At 37.3% G+C, this 24,491-nt stretch overlaps 2 protein-coding genes across 2 annotated transcripts in view; one reads left to right on the forward strand and one right to left on the reverse strand.

Moving 5' to 3' along the window:
• Window positions 1-8,561: 8,561 nt before the first annotated feature.
• NPF (neuropeptide F) lies at window positions 8,562-21,503 on the forward strand. Its single transcript, XM_067762287.1, has 4 exons — window positions 8,562-8,670; window positions 20,354-20,531; window positions 20,614-20,677; window positions 20,743-21,503. Exons 2-4 carry the CDS (start codon window positions 20,356-20,358, stop codon window positions 20,782-20,784), a joined length of 282 nt encoding a protein of 93 aa, XP_067618388.1. The 5' UTR covers window positions 8,562-8,670; window positions 20,354-20,355; the 3' UTR covers window positions 20,785-21,503.
• LOC137237917 (synaptic vesicle glycoprotein 2A-like) overlaps window positions 21,360-24,491 on the reverse strand; it is a 36,560-nt gene continuing 33,428 nt past the window's right edge. The window contains exons 6-7 of the mRNA XM_067762286.1: window positions 21,683-21,810; window positions 21,360-21,602 (exon numbers count right to left, since the gene is read on the reverse strand). Of these exons, the coding sequence (XP_067618387.1) occupies window positions 21,568-21,602; window positions 21,683-21,810 (163 nt within the window). The 3' untranslated portion in view covers window positions 21,360-21,567. The remainder of the gene's footprint in view (window positions 21,603-21,682; window positions 21,811-24,491) is intronic.

Genomic DNA, 24,491 nt, shown 5'->3' on the forward strand with positions numbered 1-24,491 from the left:
TCTCCTTATCAACATAAGTTCTTGCGTAATTCATCTTGGTGTTACGGCCTGCCTGCAGAGACAAAGCACGTTCGGCGGTCTAATATTAAATATGGGGAAGAAATCCATTACTTTCCGAGGCGTACCTGTATCAGGAAGCCTCCATTGGAATATAGCTGAATGTATCCCCTTGCTGCAAATCATCCAATAGGCACCCTCCTCAAAACATCTTGGATTAGGGGGATTGATAGTTCCACAAGCGGCCTTGCGCAATAGCTTTTGTCATTTGCGGCTTTATGAAATTGAGCAAGCATAAAGCAAGCATTTTTCTTGCATATTAATTATATTCAAATTTAGGAGGTGTTTGCGTTTGCGGCATACTCAAAGTGTCTGAATCAATACTGGAAATATATTTTCTATGCACAAGGCTTATTCGTTCTAAAGAAAAATCCGCCGTGTTAATTAGCAAATATGACTGCGATGAACAAAGTAATTAAAGTTTGTTGAAATGCTAATTATTAATTCTTCTATAAAAGAATTTGCATACAAATGATAAGGTGTTAATCTATAAACAAATTTATAAGTATCATTTATCATTTTCACAATAACAATTATATAATTGGAAAAAAAAAGTTGCTCTGGGCGCTACTCACAGAGGGCCGCGAAGGGGTCTGCAAAGCAGAACTTCCTGGATAATTTGTATTTTTATTATAACTGATTTCTGGAAAAAAATTTCTATTCTAAAAATGCATGCATATATCCGGAACACTTGCGACAAGATGTGGAATAATTGAAAGCATATATCTTTTTTCTCACATTCAACGTTACGATGGGAATTATTAAAAAATGATTTAACAAAAACTGTCAAACGTGAATCTGAAACACGATGGAGCGTCAGAGTACAAGCGATTAGCTTTATTATCTATGGGCTATAGAACGTAGTAGAACACTTAGAACAATTAGCAGAGGACATTAACACCACAAGTAACACCAGAAGCGAAACTAAAATTCTGTTGCAAAATATACTAAATTTTAGTTCCACAACATTCGTTCATTTCTGGTATGAAATCTTAAGGAGGATTGATCGTGTGCAGCTCAGATTACATGATCCGGGGATGAATTTTAGAGGAGCGTATCATGAACTTAAACCATTGGAGACTGAACTATCCGAATCCGAGATACTCTCTGTAAAGAAGCAATGGAAAAGGCGTAGTCTTTTCGTGAAAAATGGGATATTGATATAGTAAAACGTGTAAGAAGGCGCCGCAAAACGACCAGATAATCGGCTAGAGATGTTGGTTCTTCCGCAGAATTTCTCGCGTTATGAAAAGTGTTCTCGATCGTATCCAAAAACAAATATGTACAAGGTTTACAAGACTAAATGATCTTAATTTTAAGGGATTCAAGGGGTCGTGTAGCGCAATATATAGCTTCTCCAACCCAATTGTCAACCTCACCTTCGAGCGGCGAATCCCGTTTCACTAACAGACGAGGCTCTGGCGACCCCAAGCTCCTCAGGGAACTTGGGGGTGGGGAGGGAGGGATGGCCTGAAGGTTTAATGTGGACATATAAATCGTTCCCGAGATGGTCGGGCCAGCACCTTAATGGTGCTGTTACCGGAGCGTATCGGATCTGTATCCGACAAAGGACCATCACATCGATAACACTCCCCAAAGCCTTCGGGGAGTAACCTAATCGCTACAACAACAACAACATCTTAATTTTAAATTTGGATATCTCTTAGAAGTTGGAAATTTGTTAAACAAGGATAATAACGACTTAGAAAGAAATTATAAGAACTTGGGTTTTAAAATACAGATTTCGCTGGAACAGAACTTTTTATCGAAATATGTGACTGCAAAATATATTTCCCCGGGCAAAAAAAACCTCACTACGCCACTGGTTTTAATGTATTTATATATCGTCGGCATGGCGGCAAAAGCTGCTAACTTCATTCAAAAAAATGTTACAGTAGAACGAAGTACTTAAATGAATGGCAACGTCGTTCACCACTCAAAATTTCAAAACGTATTGAAAATGTGTGGAGTTGGTAGCTTTTCATTACTATTTTGAACTTAGTAGGTTTTCAATTATTAATTTTCACAGATTCTGAGCACTAAATAACTACCTTTCTTATGCCACCACGTGCATAAATCCGTTCTTACATCGCTTTAGTATAAAATAGTCTGATTGAGTTATAAGTGGCTGAACTGGCCGATCCATGAAGACCTCACTTAGACTGAAATAGTCCGTAGTAAGAGTTAAAAATGGCGTTAGCCGCTTTTGCTGCAGTGGCGCTTTTTGTAGGTATTTTCATATTTAAAAAAGTTTAATATGTCACTGAAACCATATGGACAAAAACGTCTTAAAATTATTATGCAGTTATTCAGTTTCCATCATTAGCTTTTCTTTTAATGAAATACACAACTTTTTCCATTGTCTGATATGTGAATCTAGCGGTTACGCCATTTGGTTTCACATACTAAATGAATATTCTTGCCAAAGTACCTCTGATTTCAGTTCGCGTAGTTGACAATTAGCTGTGCTAGTCCCGAAAATTATTTGTACTTTCAACAAAGGTATTAGAGTATTCGTGTCGACATTTATTTAGGAGATTCTAGCTTGATTCTTACTTATACACTTTTTAAAAGATTGCAATGCTTTGCTAAAAATAATAAATACACTTAAGGCGCGATAATATCCGAGCTTCTCTTTCGATTGGCGTCGTACTACTTTTAATTTTTTATAAAAATCGTCGGGGCGGGTCCTACTAGTTTTATGCCGATTCCGAACAGCATCTGCAAGACAGATGAGTTTTCACTGAGAGCTTTTTATGGCAGAAATAAATTCGAAGTGCTTGCCAAACACTGATGAGGGGAGACCCCGCCTAGAAAAATTGTCTTCCAATTGAAAAACCTTGTTTCTAAAATTTTGATGCTGCTTTGCCTGTGGCGTGAACTCAGAATTTTTGGTGTGGTAGGCGGAGCACTCTACCATCACACCACGGCGGCTAAAATGTGGTATGTAAGGCGTAAGCAGCCTTTATTATCCGAATAATAATGCAGAATTCCTTAACCTAGTATTTGGATGCGCTCATCATAGATTGTCTTGCTTAACTGGGTGATTTTTTAGCCTTGAATTACTGTCTGAGAGATACTGGCCGTCCTGGAGTGATGGTAGCGTGCTCCGCCTACCACACCAAAGATCCTGCGTTCGCGCTTCGAACAATGCTATATCAAAAACTTAGAAACAAGTTTTTTCAATAAGAAAAAGGTTTTTCTAAGAGGGATCGCCCCTCGGTTTACTTACTTACTTAATTAGCGCTTAGCCGTTTAAACGGTTATGGCCGTCCAACAAGGCGCGCCATTCGCTCCTTCTCTCTGCCAACCGGCGCCAATTGGTCACACCAAGGGAGTTTAAATCGTTTTCCACCTGGTCCTTTCAGCGGAGTGGGGGCCGCCCTCTACCTCTGCTTCCATAGTCGGGTTCCGATAGAAACACTTTCTTTGCCGGAGCATCATCTTTCATTCGCATAACATGGCCTAGCCAGCGCAGCCGCTGCATTTTAATTCGCTGGATTATGTTGATGTCTGCGTATAGCTCGTACAGCTTATCGTTAAATCTTGTTCGGTACTCGCCATCGCCAACGCGTAGAGGTCCATAAATCTTTCGAAGAACTTTTCTCTCGAACACTCCCAGAGCCGCTTCATCTGCTGTTGTCATGGTCCATGCTTCTGCCCCATATAGGAGGACGGGTACGATAAGTAACTTGTAGAGTATGATTTTCGTTCGCCGAGAGAGGACTTTACTATTCAATTGCCTACCTAGTCCAAAGTAGCACTTATTGGCAAGAGTGATTCTTCGCTGATGTTGTTGCTAGCGTTGATGCTGGTTCCCAAATAAACGAAGTCTTTCACTATTTCGAAATTATGGCTGCCAACAGTAGCGTGGTTGCCAAGGCGCATATCCGCTGACTCTTTGCTCGATCACAGCAGGTACTTCGTTTTGTCCTCATTCACAATCAAACCCATCTTTACCGCTTCTTTTTCCAGTTTAGAGTAAGCAGAACTAACGGCGAGGGTGTTTAGGCCGATGATGTCAATGTCATCAGCATATTCCAGTAATTGCACGCTTTTATAGTATATTATTCCAGAGCTTTTAAGTTCTGCAGCTAGTATAATTTTCTCCAGCATCAAATTAAAGAAATCACACGATAGGGGTCACCCTGTCTGAAACCTCGTTTAGTTTCGAACGGCTCGGAGAGGTCCTTCCCAATTCTCACTGAGCTGATGGTGTTGCTCAACGTCATTTATTCCATCATCATGGATTTCGGGATCGGGTTCGTCATCTCTGTGTGGTAAAGCATTATCTCCATTTACCGGGGCTTTCAATAATGTTGCAAAATGGGCGATTATGGATGGTCTTAATTACATTAAAGTACATCCTGCCTTAATCAGATGGATCGGCTGCATGTTAAATTGTAGAAGGATTACATCACAATGGGGATTGTACGAGGCCATGAAATCAGTGGACAGGGTCACGCCGCAGGGAGGGGTGCTATCACCTCTCCTGTGGAAGCTGGTTATCAACCAACTGCTCAGGCAATTCGATGAGGGACCCGTAAAACTTACGGCTTACGCAGATGACGTTGTAATTGTCATAAGTGGAAAGTGCCTTCCAACGATTAGTTCTTTGATGGATAGGGCGCTTCGCGATATTCATACCTGGGCATCTAATGTCGGGTTGAAAGCCAATGAGCAGAAGACGGATATGGTTTTGTTTACAAAGAAGTACAAGGCCCCAAATTGGGCCAGGCCTAAGATAGGGGGGTGACCTTACAGGAGAAACCTTGCACAAAATATTTAGGAATCATCCTAGACAGTAAGCTGTCATGGAAGCTCAACGTGGAGGAGAGGGTCAAGAAGACCTCAACGGCACTCTATGCATGTAAAAGAATGCTGGGGTGTACGTGGGGCCTATCGCCCTCTCTTTCTCATTGGCTTTTTACAGCGATTGTAAGCCCTATTCTATACTATGGAGTTCTTGTTTGGTGGAAAGCCACACAAAAAACAACATACCTCAAAAAATTAGAGGGGGTATGCAGACTATCGATGCTTAGCATTACGGGAGCCCTGAAAACAACCCCGACGGTTGCACTGTATGCCATTTTGCACATCCCACCTGTAGACCTGGTAGCAAAGAACAAAGCGTTAACGACCGCAACCAGGCTCGGTGCTTCGGGCAGCTTGAGCGCCGACCATATGGCCATAGTAGTATAGCATCATCAATCACAAGACGAACATACTACATGATTCCCTATCTGCGCTTCGAGGGAGATCTTAAGGCCACAATAGAGGTGGACGGTGGGAGCAAGTGTGCGCAAATGGCGGACGAGGCGATATATGTGTACACCGATGGTTCCAAAGTAGTGGAAGGAGTAGGGTCTGCGGTATACTGCGCTGATCCGGAAATAAGTAGATCCTACATGCTGCCGGATTACTATAGCGTTTTCCAAGCGGAAATATTAGCCGTAACCAAAGCAGTAGAAACCCTGGAAGAGAATAGCTTAAGCTGCAACCGTGTTAACTTTTATATTGACAGTCAAGCAGCAATTAAGGCAATAATCTCGCATAGCACAGCATCTAAATGCGTGTTAGAGTGTAAGCAGTCTCAGGAGAGAATCGGGGCAGGGAGAAGCATACATCTATATTGGGTCCCAGGGCATATGTGAATAGGTGGGAATGAAATAGCGGACGAAATAGCTAAAAAGGCGCATCCCTTGAAGCTTGCTCCATAGATGTCCCAATTAGTTTGGGCGAGATTAAGCGAAGTCGAGCGGTGCACATGATCGATCAAGCGGGAAAGGCGTGGGTTCAAGGGCGGGGCTGTAAAGTGTCGAAGATTATGTGTATGTCTTACAACCTTTGACTAACACAGTTGCTCCTATCATTAAAAAGAGAGGACTGTAGACTCATGACGGGTATTCTGACTGGACACTGCCTTCTGGCATCACATGCCTTTAAACTAGGCTTGGTCAGTGATAGCAGATGTAGGAAGTGCGGGTTGGAGGAGGAAACGATCGAGCACGTTCTGTGCTCGTGCCCTGCACTTGCCAGGCTAAGACTCCAGCTATTAGGAGTGATACAGCTGTCAGATCTGGAAGCAGCAAGTGGCTTAAGTCCTCGGAAGCTTTTAGTGTTTGCCAAGAGGACGGAGTTATTTTATAACATAGGTCCTGGTTTTTGATAGGGTTTTTCAGTTTGGTCGTTAAAACAAACTTCTGGTAACACTACGGACTCAATCAGTCTATGTGAGGTCCTCATGAACCAGCCAGTTTAACCAACCTACCTAGGAGAGAAGAGAAGTGTTCCCCCCATAATCTAAGTACTCTCTGGACATCAGTTACAAGGTCGCCGTTTTCGTTCTTACAGGAGTTTGCCCCGGTCTTAAAACCTTCCGTCTGTCGCCGAATTTTTTTGTAAAATTTTCACCCCTCGGAAGTGGCATGAAAAGCTGCTCAGTGAAAAATTAAAATGAGCAGGATGCTAATTGGAAGAGAAGCTCGGCCTAAAATCTCTCGGAGGTTGTCGTGCCTTACATTTATTTATTTATTCAGGTACGGATTACGATACGAAACTCTGCATATCGTTCTGCGTCTGTTGCAGAAAATTTTCATCTGATCTGTGAATCTCAAAAGTGTTAAGGAGTATGAAATCTGATGTTGAAAGATTTTCTCCGATAGTTTTCAAAACTTGTCCGAATGCAGTGTTCAAAACAATCTTCACATTTCTTTCAAGAATGGTTACACTGAGAACCTTCTTAAATTTGTGTAACTATGTTTAATTGATTGAATACTTAAGACTAGATACCGCAATGATATCAACAAATATAAACAAAGACGTCAGACAGTTTTATTGAAAAAAGCCATCCAAAACTCTTTTCCACTTCAATATATATGCAGAATCTTTAAGTTGATAAAATGAGGTAAATGTTTTAAATGTCATTTTGACTCCAAACTCCTGTTCTCTAGTCAGCTTGACTTCATTGTTTCGAAAATCGTTTGTTATGATTAGTTTCATCAGAGGTTATTCTGGAGACTTTTAGGATCCAATGATATGTAGGATACTTTTTTTTACTTTTTTGGTTAGAAGTCGATTGTAGCATAGCTGGCAAATATCAAACCCGGACCTTAGCGGTATAAATACTGTGATCTGTTCATGATATAAACGTAACATATACACGCAATATCTTCCCCCATATTGTATTCCAATGTTGAGAAAATGATTAATTTGGGAAACGTGAGTACCTGCAAAATTAAGTAAATTTCAGTCATTCTATCACGGTAACCCCTTTAAAGATAAATTAAACATCACGATAATATGGGTTCCTGGTCACAGGCATATTGAGGCCAACGAATAGTCTGCCTGACGCGCAAGGCAGAGTCTTTTCTGAGCTCCAGTGAGCCAGGTGAAATGCATCATCCACTCAGATTTAGCAAAAAAAACATTCATGGCAGATCGCAGGAGATAGTGTTCGCACATCTGCAGGGCAAGCAAACAAACATGGTCAACATACTATAGTAAGAGAACAGAGCATCTGCTAATAGGTAAAGGGAAGATATCTTTAGAATTATTGCCGCAAACACGGCACACTCGTAGCCATTAGCCATATTAAGCCGGATCCAGCAATATAAAGTGAAAATGGACCAACGAAAACACTTTTCAGGACGTTTCAAACAACATATAAAGGTGATGATACCGAGCGAGAAACACAAATGTGTACTTTTTTAACCCAAATATAAAAAATATGAATTAATAAATGTTTTGACGGACTGCATTTTTTTATTAGGCATTACATATCGGTGTTATATTTGAGGAAACGGCATACCTGTCACTCATAATACGATACGTTCACCTAAGCAAAATCCAAATGAATTTCACCGATCTATCACTCAATACGCTTAACCAAAACATGCTTGACCTAAACTATTGAAAGAAATAAAAGGGCAGTTTGTCTAAAAGAAACATTTATTTTCGATGGACCCTAATATACTTAGCGCGATTTACCGCCGAGGAAACTCATATCGAGCGTTTAATGGTGGAATTCCACCCGGAGTGTTGCCAAACCACTGCCGAAGGATGACTCCGCTTCGAAAAACTTTTCTCTGAAAAAACGTACTTTAAATTATTGTAGTTGGTTACTTTGCTCGGCATTTGAACACAGAACCTTTAGTGTAGTAGGCGGAGCACGCTACCACCACAAGACGGCGGCTGCCCTAACTCGCTAATGTGCACCATATAATAAAGTTTTCTAGTTAGTATAAATATTCACATCAGTTTTTACATCTAAATAAGAAAATATTTATTACAATGATATACGATTTTGTGATCCCGTCATTTCGGTACAGCATCTAATAATTATGTTCAATTTTGACATCACTAGCTAATTTCAACCCTAAATGTATTTCCGTGCTACCGTGACAGCATTTTCCGAATGGTATTGTGGTTGTTATCATAAAAATATTTTTGCATAGGCCTACATGCGATCGGATTCTTCTGCAATAGCAACAATAACTTCGGACTAAAAGTATAAAAAGGAGCAGTAGCAGATAATGCCTATCAGTAATAATATCTAGAAGTAACGGTGCACATTTACAGTTAGTTTGACTTTAGTCACACATCAATCTACAGGTAATTAATCTTTAAATTCAATTCCATAGAGGTGATAGCCAATTGCTTCACAAAGTGTCCTAATGCCGAAATTTGTGTCCAAAGTTCTTAAAAGCCAGTGGTGTTTATGGTGAGAATGAAGTTTAATGTGTGATAAATTATTTAGCGTAAACAAATGATATCTTTCACGTTTTGAGACCTCACTAGACTGACATCTTATTGATAAGTGCCGTAAAAGTTTAGTATACTAGAGAGCATTATTAAAAGCTAGGCTTAAAACCCTATTATGGATAGTAGCTTCAGAAGTTGAAAAAGGCAAAAAATACCAAAAAACAAGTAAGGAAAGCAAAGTTTGGGTGTAACCGAACATTACTTACTCAGCTGAGAGCTTAGATGCGTTGGTTTCGCAGGGTTTCGTAGATGGTTTATAAGTGGTTTTTAATTCCATATCATATACGTTTGGGAAATATCGACCAAATTGTAGACCAAGGGTGACGTTTTTTGGAACGCTTTTCCTTCATTCTATGTCAAATAAGGGAAAATCACCATGTAGGAAAATGAACCTAAAGTAACCCTGGAATGTGTTTGTATGACATGGGTATCAAATGAAAGGTATTAAAGAGTATTTTAAAATGGAGTGGGCCTTAGTTCTATAGGTGGACACCTTTTCGAGATATCGCCATAAAGGTGGACCAGGAGTGATACTAGAATGTGTACTATATGCGTGTCAAACGAAAGGATTTAATGAGTATTTTAAAAGGGAGTGGGCCTTAGTTCTACAGGTGGACGCCTTTTCGAGATATCGCCATAAAGGTGGACCAGGGGTGACTCTAGAATGAGTTTGTACGATATGGGTATCAAATTAAAGGTATTAATGAGAGTTTTAAAAGGGAGTGGTGGTAGTTGTATGTGTGAAGGGGTTTTCGAGATATCAACCAAAATGTGGACCTGGGTGACCCAGAACACCATCTCTCAGGTATTATTTATATATGTAATACCACGAACAGTATTCCTGCCATGATTCCAAGGGCTTTTGATTTCGCCCTGCAGAACTTTTTCATTTTCTTCTACTTAATATGGTAGGTGTCACACCTATTTTCAAAGTTTTTTCTAAAGTTGTGTTTTGCGTAAAAAAAGAATCCAATCACCATGTTTCATTCCTTTTTTCCTATTTCGCATAGAACTATGGCATTTTTCATTTTTCCAAATTTTCGATATCGAAAAAGTGGGCGTGGTCATAGCCGTATTTCGCCCATTTTTAATACCAAGATAAAGTGAGTTTAGATAAGTACGTGAACTAAGTTTAGTAAAGATATATATATTTTCGCTCAAGTATAAACGGTGCACGGTGTATAAAAAATGGGCGTGACTTCAAGCGATTTCGCCCATTTTCACAGAGAACAGTTATCTTCACAGAAGCTATGCCCTTATCAAATTTAAATAGAATTGGTAAATATTTGTTCGACTTATGGCATGAAAAGTATTCTAGACAAATGAAATGAAAAAGGGCGAACCCGCGTCCATTTTGAAATTTTCTTTTATTTTTGTATTTTGTTGCACCATATCATTACTGGAGTTGTATGTTGACATAATTTACTTATATAATGTACAGATATTAATTTTTTTGTTAAAATTTGACTTTAAAAAAAAAATTTTTTAAGTGGGCGTGGTCGTTCTCTGTGTTTGCTAATTTTTATTAAGCATACATATAGTAATAGGAGTAAAGTTCCTGCCAAATTTCATTATGATATCTGCAACGACTGCCAAATTACAGCTAGCAAAACTTTTAAATTACCTTCTTTTAAAAGTGGGCGGTGCCACGCCCATTGTCCAAGATTTTACTAATTTTCTATTCTGCGTCATAAGTTCAACTCATCTACCAAGTTTCGTCGCTGTATCGGTCGTTTGTAATGAATTATCGCACCTTTTCGGTTTTTCGAAATTTTCGACATCGAAAAGGTGGGCGTGGTTATAGTCCGATATCGTTCATTTTAAATAGCGATCTGAGATGAGTGCTCAAGAACTTACATACCAAGTTTCATTGAGATACCTCAAAATTTACTAAATTTATCGTGTTTACGGACGGACGGACATGGCTAAATGAATTTCGTTTTTCGTTCAGATCATTTTGATATATAGAAGTCTATATCTATCTCGATTACCGTTATGCGAACAAAATTAATATACTCTGTGAGGTCTGCTCAGCTGAGTATAAAAACAAGTAAGGAAGGTTAAGTTCGGGTGTAACCGAACATTACATACTCAGTTGAGAGCTATGGTGACAACATAAGGGAAAATAACCATGTAGGAAAATGAACCGAGGGAAACCCTGGAATGTGTTTGTATGACATGTGTATCAAACGAAAGGCATTAAAGAGTATTTTATGAGGGAGTGGGCCATAGTTCTATAGGTGGACACCATTTAGGGATATAGCCATAAAGGTGGATCAGGGTTGACTCTAGAATGCGTTTGTACGATATGGGTATCAGATTAAAGGTGTTAATGAGTATTTTAAAAGGGAGTAATCCTTAGTTCCATAGGTGGACGCCGTTTCGAGATATCGCCACAAAGGTGGAACAGGGGTGACCCTAGAATTTGTTTGTACAATATGGGCATCAAACGAATGGTGTTAATGAGTATTTTAAAAGGGAGTGGGCCTTAGTTCTATAGGTGGATGCCGTTTCGAAATATCGCCATAAAGGTGGACCAGGGGTGACCCTAGAATTTGTTTGTACAATATGGGCATCAAACGAAAGGTGTTAATGAGTATTTTAAAATGGAGTGGGCCTTAGTTCTATAGGTGGACGCCGTTTCGAAATATCGCCATAAAGGTGTGACCAGGGGTGACTCTAGACTTTGTTAGTACGATATGGGTATCAAATGAAAGGTGTTAATGAGTATTTTTAAAAGGGAGTGGGCTTTCGTTCTATAGGTGTTCGCCTTTTCGAGATATCGCCATAAAGGTGGACCAGGGGTGACTTTAGAATATGTTTGTACGATATGGGTATCAAATGAAAGGTGTTAATAAGTATTTTAAAGGGAGTAATCCTTAGTTCCATAGGTGGATGCCGTTTCGAGATATCGCCATAAAGGTGGGCCAGGGGTGACTCTAGAATTCGTTTGTGCAATATGGGTATCAAACGAAATGAGTTAATGAGTATTTTAAAAGGGAGTGGGCCTTAGTCCCATAGGTGGACGCCGTTTCGAGATATCGCCATAAAGGTGGACCAGGGGTGACCCTAGAATTTGTTTGTACAATATGGGCATCAAACGAAAGGTGTTAATGAGTATTTTAAAAGGGAGTGGGCCTTAGTTCTATAGGTGGACGCCGTTTCGAAATATCGCCATAAAGGTGGACCAGGGGTGACTCTAGAATGTGTTTTTACGATATGGGTATCAAAAGAAAGGTGTTAATGAGTATTTTAAAAGGGAGTAATCCTTAGTTCCATAGGTGGACGCCGTTTCGAGATATCGCCATAAAGGTGGGCCAGGGGTGACTCTAGAATTCGTTTGTGCAATATGGGTATCAAACGAAAGGAGTTAATGAGTATTTTAAAAAGGAGTGGACCTTAGTTCTATAGGTGGACGCCTTTTCGAGTTATCGCAATAAAGGTGTGACCAGGGGTTACTCTAGACTTTGTTAGTACGATATGGGTATCAAATGAAAGGTGTTAATGAGTATTTTTAAAAGGGAGTGGGCCTTCGTTCTATAGGTGTTCGCCTTTTCGAGATATCGCCATAAAGGTGGACCAGGGGTGACTTTAGAATATGTTTGTACGATATGGGTATCAAATGAAAGGTAATGAGTATTTTAAAAAGGAGTAATCCTTAGTTCCATAGGTGGACGCCGTTTCGAGATATCGCCATAAAGGTGGGCCAGGGGTGACTCTATAATTCGTTTTTGCAATATGGGTATCAAACGAAATGAGTTAATGAGTATTTTAAAAGGGAGTGGTGGTTGTTGTATAGGTGGTCGCATTTTCGAAATATCGCCATAAAGGTGGACCAGGGGTGACTCTAGAATTTGTTTGTACAATATGGGTATCAGAAGAAAGGTGCTAATGAGTATTTTAAAAGGGAGTAATCCTTAGTTCCATAGGTGGACGCTGTTTCGAGATATCGCCATAAAGGTGGGCCAGGGGTGACTCTAGAATTCGTTTGTGCAATATGGGTATCAAACGAAAGGAGTTAATGAGTATTTTAAAAGGGAGTGGGCCTTAGTTCTATAGGTGGACGCCTTTTCGAGGTATCGCAATAAAGGTGGACCAGGGGTGACTCTAGACTTTGTTAGTGCGATATGGGTATCAAATGAAAGGTGTTAATGAGTATTTTTAAAAGGGAGTGGGCCTTCGTTCTATAGGTGTTCGCCTTTTCGAGATATCGCCATAAAGGTGGACCAGGGGTGACTTTAGAATATGTTTGTACGATATGAGTATCAAACGAAAGGATTTAATGAGTATTTTAAAAGGGAGTGGGCCTTAGTTCTACAGGTGGACGCCTTTTCGAGATATCGCCATAAAGGTGGACCAGGGGTGACTCTAGAATGAGTTTGTACGATATGGGTATCAAATTAAAGGTATTAATGAGAGTTTTAAAAGGGAGTGGTGGTAGTTGTATATGTGGAGGCGTTTTCCAGATATCGACCAAAATGTGGACCAGGGTGACCCAGAACATCATCTGTTGGATACCGCTAATTTATTTATATATGTAATACCTGCCAAGATTTTAAGGGTTTTTTATTTCGCCCTGCAGAACTTTTTCATTTTCTCCTACTTAATATGGTAGGTGTCACAACCATTTTATAAAGTTTTTCTATATTTATATTTCGCGTCAATAAAACAATCCAATTACCTTACCATGTTTCATCCCTTTTTTCGTATTTGGTATAGAATTATGGCATTTTTTTTCATTTTTCGTAATTTTCGATATCGAAAAAGTGGGCGTGGTCATAATCGGGTTTCTTTCATTTTTCATACCAAGATAAAGTGAGTTCAGATAAGTACGTGAACTGAGTTTAGTAAAGATATGCCGATTTTTGCTCACGTTATCGTGTTAACGGCCATACGGAAGGACAGACGGACGACTGTGAATAAAAACTGGGCGTGGCATCAACCGATTTCGCCCATTTTCACAGAAAAGAATTGACGTCATAAAATCTATGCCCCTACCAAATTTCAAAAGGATTGGTTAATTTTTGTTCGACTTATGGCGTTAAAAGTATCCTAGACAAATTAAATGAAAAAGGGCGAAGCCACGCCATTTTGAAATTTTCTTTTATTTTTGTATTTTGTTGCACCATATCATTACTGGAGTTGAATCTTGACATAATTTACTTATATACTGTAAAGCTATTAAATTTTTTGTTAAAATTTTACTTTAAAAAATTTTTTTTTTAAAACTGGGTGTGGTCCTTCTCCGATTATGCTAATTTTTATTAAGCGTACATATAGTAATAGGAGTAACGTTCCTGCCAAATTTCATCATGATATCTTCAACAACTGCCAAATTACAGCTTGCAAAATTTAAAATTACCTTCTTTTAAAAGTGGGCGGTGCCACGCCCATTGTCCAAAATTTTACTAATTTTCTATTCTGCGTCATAAGTTCAACTCATCTACCAAGTTTCATCGCTTTATCTCTCTTTTGTAATGAATTATCGCAATTTTTCCGTTTTTCGAAATTTTCGATATCGAAAAAGTGGGCGTGGTTATAGTCCGATATCGTTCATTTTAAATAGCGATCTGAGATGGGTGCTCAGGAACCTACATACGAAATTTCATCAAGATACCTCAAAATTTACTCAAGTTATCGTGTTAACGGACGGACGGACGGACGGACATGGCTCAATCAAATTTTTTTTCGATCCTGACTATTTTGATATATGGAAGTCTATTTCTATCTCGATTCCTTTATATATGTACAACCAACCGTTATCCAATCAAACTTAATATACTCTGTGAGCTCTGCTCAACTGAGTATAATAAATATAAGGCACGACAAACCTTCCACTTTTTTTGTTTTGAGTATGGCTTCTAAGAAGTTCCTGGCTCTTAGACGTAGCAAAATATTTTTGTTGTGGGCATTATCGACATTCATTCTGGTGACTCTTTTCTCGAACATTTGTTGGTTTTGGCTCCATTGGTAGTATTATTTGTCCTCGTCTACATCGCCGTTAACGCAATTAGTAACTACGCTTTTTTATTGTGTGCACTTTTTTTAAAAGACCTATGTCCGGAGAGCATTTGGAAAACTGATTAATTTAGATCACACGATATTCTGGTAAACCAGACTTTAACAATTGTGATTCATGTCGCTCCCATCTGAGTCGTTGTTCATTTTCCCATCGTATTCACCGCCCACACGTCTCTTTTTTGCCTTCCTCCTCTGATTAACTTCAACAGCTGGTCCAGATACAGTTGGTGTTTCTTCGATACGAGTAACTACGAGTACTTTGCTCAAGTACCGCGTCCTTTTCGTAGTCCATTACCTCATACAAGTATGTTCTTATGTAGCGATTACTCAGTTCAAATATCGGCTACTGTATTTTTGAAAATTTTGCTTTGGCGATCCTGCCAAATTGTGTTTATTTTTTTGTAATTTTGGCAATTTTTAGTTGCCACATAAAATGCTTCAAAAATAATAAATATTGCACTTCGCTCATAGATTGGCTTCCGGAACAAAAGCCAGGGGGAATTTTTGTTTTGTGAAACTCCGCACAGTTTTTGTCTTGAAGATATTCTACCTAAAAAGTGATATATTTTTAGAATATTGAGTTCTGGTCTTAAAATAGCTGACGAAAAAATTTGAATTCCATTTAAATTAATTCCACAAGCACACAAAAACAAAGTTTAACAAGAATCACAGAAAATTTAATATAATATAAATAATATTGGCAAATGTAGTGTATTTGCGCAGTTTATGGGGCGTCTTAAATTTGCGCCCACTTGTTAATTGGAGGGGTACTCAAAACCTCGAATGCAAGATTAACAATGCGGAACCTTACGTATTTTAACCGTTTTAAAGTTATGAGTAAATGAACCAATACGCATAAATTTGGTATAGACTTTGCTAAAGATTTACTTTCCGTTCACCATAATTCAATGTTTTTATAAATGGGCAACTCTTGAATGCTCTCAAAAACCCCTACAAAGCTCAGAAGCCGTGCAAACCTCGCATAATTTTGCAAAAAATTATTTAATTTTCGAAGTTCTATAATTACGAGGTAAACGCTAGTTTAAGTGCGATAAGCTGATCTACTCTAAGAACTGCGGTTTGGTATACAGATCTCTTGAGCTTACAGCGATGCTTCTTCTGAGGTTCTTTTGCAGTAACGTGGTAAGCATGGTGTCCATCAGCACTTTAAAAGAATATTGTCTGAAATTTCCAGGAAAATATGTTACTCATACGCCCCGGCAAACGGCTCAATACGAAACAAAACTGAAAGAAGTGCAGGTGCATGTTTTACCCGTTATTCTAAGTTTTCAGTGTTTGTGGTAGATCGTTAATGGATTTTCAAAACCGTCCATCAGATAACTAACATCTAAACTTTAAAAAATGGTGGAAACTATTTTCTTCAAGGCTTTTTGCAAAAAAATAATTTGGTAATTTTTTTTTTCAAAATACAGCATTACTTAAATATTTGATTTAAACTTATAAGTGCTCCAATTTTCCGTTAGTAAGGTTGGCAAACCGATTTACAAAACTGTGTAGCTAGCTGTGAATCTATGAAACACAGTGCTTACTATCCAGTTATTTGGAGTTGAGCCTTAATTTATGAATTTTTTTATTGACAAGTCAGTCTCATATAGCTTTATACAATTTTTTACTTTTCGATATTAGAGAAAAATAATAAAATTTGTATACGGCGATGGTTACTAGGACATGTTTCTGAATTTTACTTCTTCATCAGCTAGCTTTTCGGGAGCTGAGTTTTAACTTCTAAAAGTCCAATGTTATACTATCACTTCTATTGAACGCGCCTGAAAATATTCCAAACAGTTTGTATAAAACAAAACATATATATTGTTACGAATATTAGCAACACTAAGGGGAACTGCCATCTCTAAGCCGATGCTAAGCAGCGCCTTGCATGCACATCCATAAATCAATCATTATGTATCTACACAAACGAATCAATCATTATATCTACACATATGTACGTATACGCAGCAGAGAATCAACGCACAACTACATGCATATATCTGAGATACTCCCGAAAGTATGCAATTAGAGAGAGGCTATAAAATCGTGCAATTGTAGTTACAGCTGAGAAATTTGATAGCTGATGGTCAACTAGTCGATTCTGGAAATGGAAGCGCCTAGAAGATGCGAACGAGGAAATCAGAGAGTATAAAAGGCAGCGACAGATAGAGGCGCTAGATTCAGGTTTGATTAAGCACGCAATCTGTCGGGCAATAGTAGAGCTATTTATTGTGAAGTGCTTTAATAAAGCCCATTTTGCATTATTAAATATTGGAGTTATTTATTCAACAGTTTAGTGATTCGAACTTGGTAGAGGGTTGCAAATACGAGGATTTGTAGTAAATTCGTTACAATATAGTGTATATATGTATGCACCCAATTTTGTATACAAGAAATAGCAACAAAAAGGCATTACTTAGATACCAATAATCAAGTGGGCCAGGGTGAGGATAGAAGCATCTTCTTTTTTTTATGCAGTATGATGAAGATATCGAGTCCAAAACGCAGCTTCCGAAAAACTAGCTGATGAAAAAGTGGAATTCAGAAACATGTCGCAGCAACCTTTGCCGTGTGTAAATTTTTTAATTTTTCTATAACACCTATAACAAAAAATGCATTCATTTTTATACTCAGCTGAGCAGGGCTCGCAGAGTATATTAATTTTGTTCGCATAACGGTACCCCGTAACGGCATAAACAAATCGAAGTATATATGGACTTCTATACATCAAAATAATCTGGGCGAAAAAAGAAATTCATTTAGCCATGTCCGTGCGTCGGTCCTAAACACGATAAAATTTTGAGGTATCTTAATGAAATTTGGTATGTAAGTTCCTGGACACTTATCTCAGATCGCAATTAAAAATGAACGAAATATATTTAAAATTTCGAAAGACCGAAAAAGTGCGATAATTATTACCAAAGATGGATAAAGCGTGGAAGCTTGGTAGTTGGGTTGACCTTATGACGCAGAATAGAAAATTAGTAAAATTTTGTAAAATGGGCGTGGCACCGTCCACTTTTAAAAGAAAGTAATTTCAAAATTTTGAAAGCTGTAGTTTGGCAGTCGTTCAAGATATCATTATTAAATTTGGCAGTAACGTTGCTCCTATTACTATATGTGTGCTAAATAAAAATTAGCAAAATCGGATGAAGAACACGCCCACTTTTTAAAAAAAATTTTTTAAATCAAATTTTAACAAAAAATTTAATATCTTTACATCATATAAATAAATTATGTCAACATTCAACTCCAGTAATAATAATGTGCAACAAAATACAAAAATAAAAGAAAATTTTAAAATGGGCATGGCTATGCCCTTTTTCATTTATTTTGTCTAGAATACTTTTAATGACATATGTCGAAGAAAAATTTACCAATCCTTGTGAAATTTGGTAAGTGCATAGCTCCTTTGACAATAACTGTTTTCTAAGAAAATGGGCGAAATCGATTGAAGCCACGCCCAATTTTTATACACAGTCGACCGTCTGTCCTTCCGCTCGGCCGTTAACACGGTAACTTGAGCAAAAATCGGTATATCTTTACTAAACTTAGTCCGCATACTTATCTGAACTCACTTCATCTTGGTATTAAAAATGGGCGAAATCCGACTATGACCACGCCCACTTTTTCTATATCGAAAATTTCGAAAAATGAAAAAATGCCATAATTCTATAACAAATACGAAAAAAGGGGTGAAACATGGTGATTGAATTGGTTGGTTTTTTGACACAAAATAAAACTTTAGAAAAAACTTTGTAAAATATGTGTGACACCTACCATATTAAGTAGAAGAAAATGAAATAGTTCTGCAGAGCGAAATCAAAAGCCCTTGGAATCATGGCAGGAATACTGTTCGTAGTATTATATATATATATAAATAAGCGGTACCCGACAGAAGGTGTTCTGGGTCACCCTAGTCCACATTTTGGTCGATATCGAAAACGCCTTCACATATACAACTAAGGGCCACTCCTTTTTAAAATCCTCATTAATACCTTTAATTAGAAACACATATCGTACAAACACATTCTAGAGTCACCCCTGGTCCACCTTTATGGCGATATCTCGAAAAGACGTCCACCTGTAGAACTAAGGCCCACTCCCTTTTAAAATACTCATTAACATCTTTCATTTGATACCCATATCGTACAAACACATTCTAGAGTCAACCCTGATCCATCTTTATGGCTATATCCCTAAATAGCGTCCACCTATAGAACTATGGCCCACTCCCTCATAAAATACTCTTTAATGCCTTTCATTTGATACACATGTCATACAAACACATTCCAGGGTTTCCCTCCGTTCATTCTCCTACATGGTGTTTTTCCCTTATTTTGTCTCCAAAGCTCTCAGCTGAGTGTGTAATGTTCGGATTAATCCGAACTTAGCCTTCGTTACTTGTTATCTTATATATAAATAGACAAGATGAAAAACTGTGGAACCGTTTTCTACCAAACTATAATTCTAAGGTATACAAATTATATGGGTATTGATAGGAAATTTTGAGCTGCACTGTTATCCATAAATAAAAAAAAAATTTGAAAAAACATTTTAATATAAAAAATTTAACATAAATGTCACACCACTACACATGCACTTATTCATACTATAGACAGGCTGTGTATGTGTGCTTGCTTTTTGTGTACTATGCTGAATCGTGAGCATGGCCGAGGAGTTGCTTTGTACACAATAAAAATTAAACAAAAATACATAGCTGATCATGCATCTAGTCTATTTCTTTTCTTTCCTTTGATTTCCTTTCTTTTCCATTCTATTCTTTTATTTTCCTTTCCTTTGTTTTTTTTTCTTTGCTTTCCTTTCCTTTCCTTCCCTTTCCTTTCCTTTCCTTTCTTTTCCTTTCTTTTCATTTCCTTTCCTTTCGTTTCCTTTCTTTTCCTTTACTTTCCTTTCCTTTCCTTACCTTTCCTTACCTTTTCTTTATTTTCCTTTCCTTACCTTTCTTTTAATTTTCTTTTTATTTCCTTTCTTTTACTTTCATTTCTCTTCCATTCATATTCCTTCCTTTCCTTTCCTTTCCATTCCTTTCCTTTTCTTTCCATTCCATTCCTCTACTTTTCTTTTCTTTCATTTCTTTCATTTCTTTTATTTTCATTTCCCTTCCATTGAGGTTCCTTCCTTTCTTTTCCTTTCTTTTCATTTCCTTACCTTTCCTTTTCCTACCTTTTGTTTACGAGAAGCAGATTGATTAAATCATACCCTTCCTGCCAGAGCAATATAAAATTTCCCTATTTTGAGCTTATTTATTCATTATATTACCCATCGAATATTCCTATTATTATATCAAAATGACAAATTATATTTCTTTTATTTTCATTTCCCTTCCATTGATATTCCTTCCTTTCCTTTCCTTTCCTTTCCTTTCCTTTCCTTTCCTGTCCTTTCCTTTCCTGTGGTTGAATTTCAACCACTGGGCGAACTCTAGTACATATTATTATTCATACAATTCTTCTTCTAACTTTATGCTGACACATATTAGACATGCTACCCACAATTCGCCTGGGAGTCATTACTGTCATTGTATTTGCACTTCTGACAGCACATACCACCAGTGCTAATTCTCGGCCACCACGAAATAATGATATCAGCAATATGGCGGATGCACTTAAATATTTGCAAGATTTGGACACATATTATGGGGATCGAGCAAGAGCAAGGTAACTTTAAAATTTGGAAAAACTCACAAAATTTCGTGGGAATAAAAGACTTAAAAAATACTTTACACATTTGTACGAATAGATTTGGTAAACGTTCGCCACTATTACAACTTTTGCATCAGCGCATGCTAGATAGTCCTGACCTGGTGAGTAGATGATCGTTGAACTAATTTTAAATTCTGAATATTAATGTTTTAGTTATTCTATGAAGGCACGCGCTATAGAAAATCCATCAGCTGATGAGCCATTTTAAAACCAAATAAATCAAATGCTATTTTCAAAATTATGTCAAACTACATACATACGATGTTGAATTGAAAATCCAATAAGGGGGCCGCACCTGCTAAGTTCGCTCAAAATTTATGAATTTCTAATAAGTGTTAAAATTACTATTATATGTGATAGATACACTTACAAATACTACTCTCCTAGACATGTAAACTAGAGCTTACGATTTCCTCGAAAATGTTCGAGAAGAAATTTTTCACGAGTCTCGATTTCTCGCGAAATTCTCAAATCTCGAAATGCTCGCTAAACTCGCATGCTTCTCGACAGAGAATTTAATCACTGCATTGCAGTATTATATAGAGCTTACAATTTCTTCTGGAACACAAGCGAGAATTTTCACAAAACCACTAGCCAAAATCATCCAGATGCATAGAATATTGCTAACGCAGCGACTGAATTGAATGTCGAGTAGCTCGCCAGCTTTGCGAGTATTTTGAGATTCAAAATCTCGCGAGAAGCCGGGTTATCGATTTCTCGAGACTCGAAATTCTCGCTTGTGTTCGAGAAGAAATCGTAAACTCTAAAGTTAACCATAGTGGATGTATTTACATTTTCTATCTTTTTTATTATTTTACTATGTACTTACATACTTAGTTAAATAAGAGCACACGATTTTTTTATACAAAAAGTAAATTGTTACAACGATTCGTCTTAACACACAGTAAATGTTATAAAAAAAAAATATGTTTAAAAATAAAGCAAAATTGTTGATTACAATAACAACAACATTTTATGATGATATTTAGCGTTAAACTGGTAAAAAGTGCACCAAAAATCCGCTAACTATAAAAAAGAAAAGTATCGATTAATACTGACTCCATATTAAGTAAATGAACAAATGTATGATTCAATGATTCACTTACACAATATTGATACCGTAAGTATGGCAAATGTTGTATTACAAAGCGGCTCCAGCATAACGGCAATCATATTTGAAGCAACTATTATTCCCAAACGACCCAAAGTCAAACCAATACTTATGGCTTTACCTCTGTGCGCGTTGTTATTATATGAAAATTGTATAGAAATTAAATATATATGCTTTTAAGAACTTTTTCGAAAAGAAAGTGCACACTTTATTTTGCTTGTAATTCGACGAGTTTGAAATTTTTTCCTTCCACTTTTTACACCTTTCATGAAAATGAAATTGTATATTAACTTTGTCATGAATCTCAAAACTGTAAGTCCTTAAAAAATAGATAGACCCATCAATAAGTATACCGAAATGATCAGGATGAAGAGCTGAGTTGAGTTAGCCATTTCCGCCTGTCTGTTTGTATGCAAACTAGTCCGTCAATTTTTGAGATATCTTCATAATATTTGGTGATCGGGTATATTTGAGTGTCCGATTAGACATTTGTCGGAACCGGCCAGATCGGACCACTATAGCATATATATCCCCTATACAACCGATTTTTCAGAAAAGAGAATTTTGGTCATATCTTCCTCAATTTATCAGATTGAAGCTTCAAACTTCACCACATGCTTTCGTATATTGTACATATTGTTGTATGAAAAAATTTATGAGATCAGTCATATATATAGCATATATCCCACACAACCGATTGTTCAATTAAGAAGCTTTTCGTAATTGCTGCCCTATTTTAAGAGCTAGAAGCTTCAAATTTCACCGAATGCTTACGTATAAGATATTCAATGTTGTCTGAAAAAATTGTATAGATCTTCGGTATATACAGTGTATATCCCATAAAACCGATTGTTCAGATAAGAAACTGTTCGTAATTTCTGCCCCATTTTAAGAGTTAGAAGCTTCAAATTTCACCAAATGCTTACGTATATAGCATACATTGCTGTCTGAAAGAATTATAGAGATCGTATTTATATACGGTATGTATGCCATACAACCGATTGTTCAGATAAGAAATTTTTGGTACCTTCTGCCCCATTTTAACAGAAAGAACCGTCATCTTCTTTTAAATGTCATTGATGTCCCTCCTACAGGGAGTCATCTCGGTCCAATTCTGTTCTGGTTATTTATTAAAGATGTTACAAAATCTTAAAGTGTGCTAATGATAAAACTTTTTACGGCTTATGCCTCTATTGAAGAACGTCCCTTGCTTCAAGTGGATTTAAACTGCTTAGTTCCTTAGAGCAACCTAAGTTCAATACCGCTGAACCTCAATAAATGTAAATTCATGTGCCCCTCTCGGAGTTCTTTGCCAACAGCCGCTTGCACAATTTTTGTCTTGTATTAGTAAATTATAAACTTAGTTTCAACCTTCATATTAATGCTACTGTAAATAAGGCTGGCAGTGTTCTATAATTCGTGAACCGTGGTCCAAAAAATTTGGTAACCCTCATGTAACTAAAGCCCTTTTTATCACATTAGTTAGACCAATACTAGAATACGGATTAATAGTCTAGAATACGAGATGTCAAGTTCGCGCAGATAGACTAGAATCAATACCAAGCCAATTTTTACTTTTATCTTCAAGGAATTTTCAGTGGGACTCTGCGCATAATCGTATACCTTATTCTATTCGGTTGACATATTAATCTTCCAACTCTTGCAAGTCGTAGAGAAACTCTAGACGTAGTATTCATAGCTAAACCGCTGAATGGATGAATGGCTTCTGGTTCCTTTATTTTGAACGAAGTAAACTTCAATCTTGCTTCAAGAGCGTCAAGACATTACCACCCTCTTCTTTTGAGGCTGTGTAGAACTAATTTGGAATTAAATGAACCTTTTCGTTGTTTGTGTCATAATTTCAACTCTCATTCGATGTCATTTGATATAACGGATTCACGCTTCACTTGTTTGTATGCATGTTTGTAACTCTCTAGGCTAGGCGCAAAGGAGAGTTTAACCCATCTAGCGGCAATTATTGATGTGGAACTGGTTAATTTATATTAACACTTATTCAACAATGTAGTATATGTTTAATTTCTAACTGTTATGTATAATACTCAGCTGATGATTTTTATTCTGTAGTCAAGCAGTTTTAGATATCGACGCTTAACAAACGTGAGCCTATCAACAACTCGGCAAAAAATAATACGTGCATCATTCAGATTCGCCCCTCGTATCTGTTGGGCGGGCTTTGGAAGGTATTCATCCGTTGGATTTTTTACTGTTATTATAATATTCCGCATTAGAAAGCAGCCTTCTTTTTTTTAATTTCATGGATAAAGTGTTACTATGTAACAGTAACAGGTTATCCTTCAGCCTTTAGCACAAATAGCTTACAACAAAAGTAGTTTTTTTACCAGCCGAATTCAACCGCTATTTTCTTTGCTTTGATACTTCCATCTTTTTACGGACTTAAAATTGTGTTATTTATTAAATAATTCTATCTTCGTGCCAGTATATCTCAACATTTCGCATTTTGCACTGATATTGGATCTTTACTATACATTTAGGTCCCTATCCTTCACGTTTTTAATCATTGAAAGAAATTTTTTCTTCATTTTTTGGAAAAACTTCACGCTCACAAGTCTTCTTAACTACCATAATAATCATTTTGGCATTTTTAGCGAATTGTAAATAAAAATGTTTGTTTTTACTAAGGAAGCTGTACACTTTTTTCCTGCTCTTGTTTTTCAATTCGCGTTAAAGCGAAAATTATGCAAACTAGCTCAAAAATTTGCGTTTTGGTGTAGCCGAACTATGAGCAAACTCAGTAAATCATAAATGATGCTTACTTTTTCCCC

This window comes from Eurosta solidaginis, chromosome 1 (assembly GCF_040869045.1).
Source record: "Eurosta solidaginis isolate ZX-2024a chromosome 1, ASM4086904v1, whole genome shotgun sequence".
Taxonomy (NCBI): domain Eukaryota; kingdom Metazoa; phylum Arthropoda; class Insecta; order Diptera; family Tephritidae; genus Eurosta; species Eurosta solidaginis.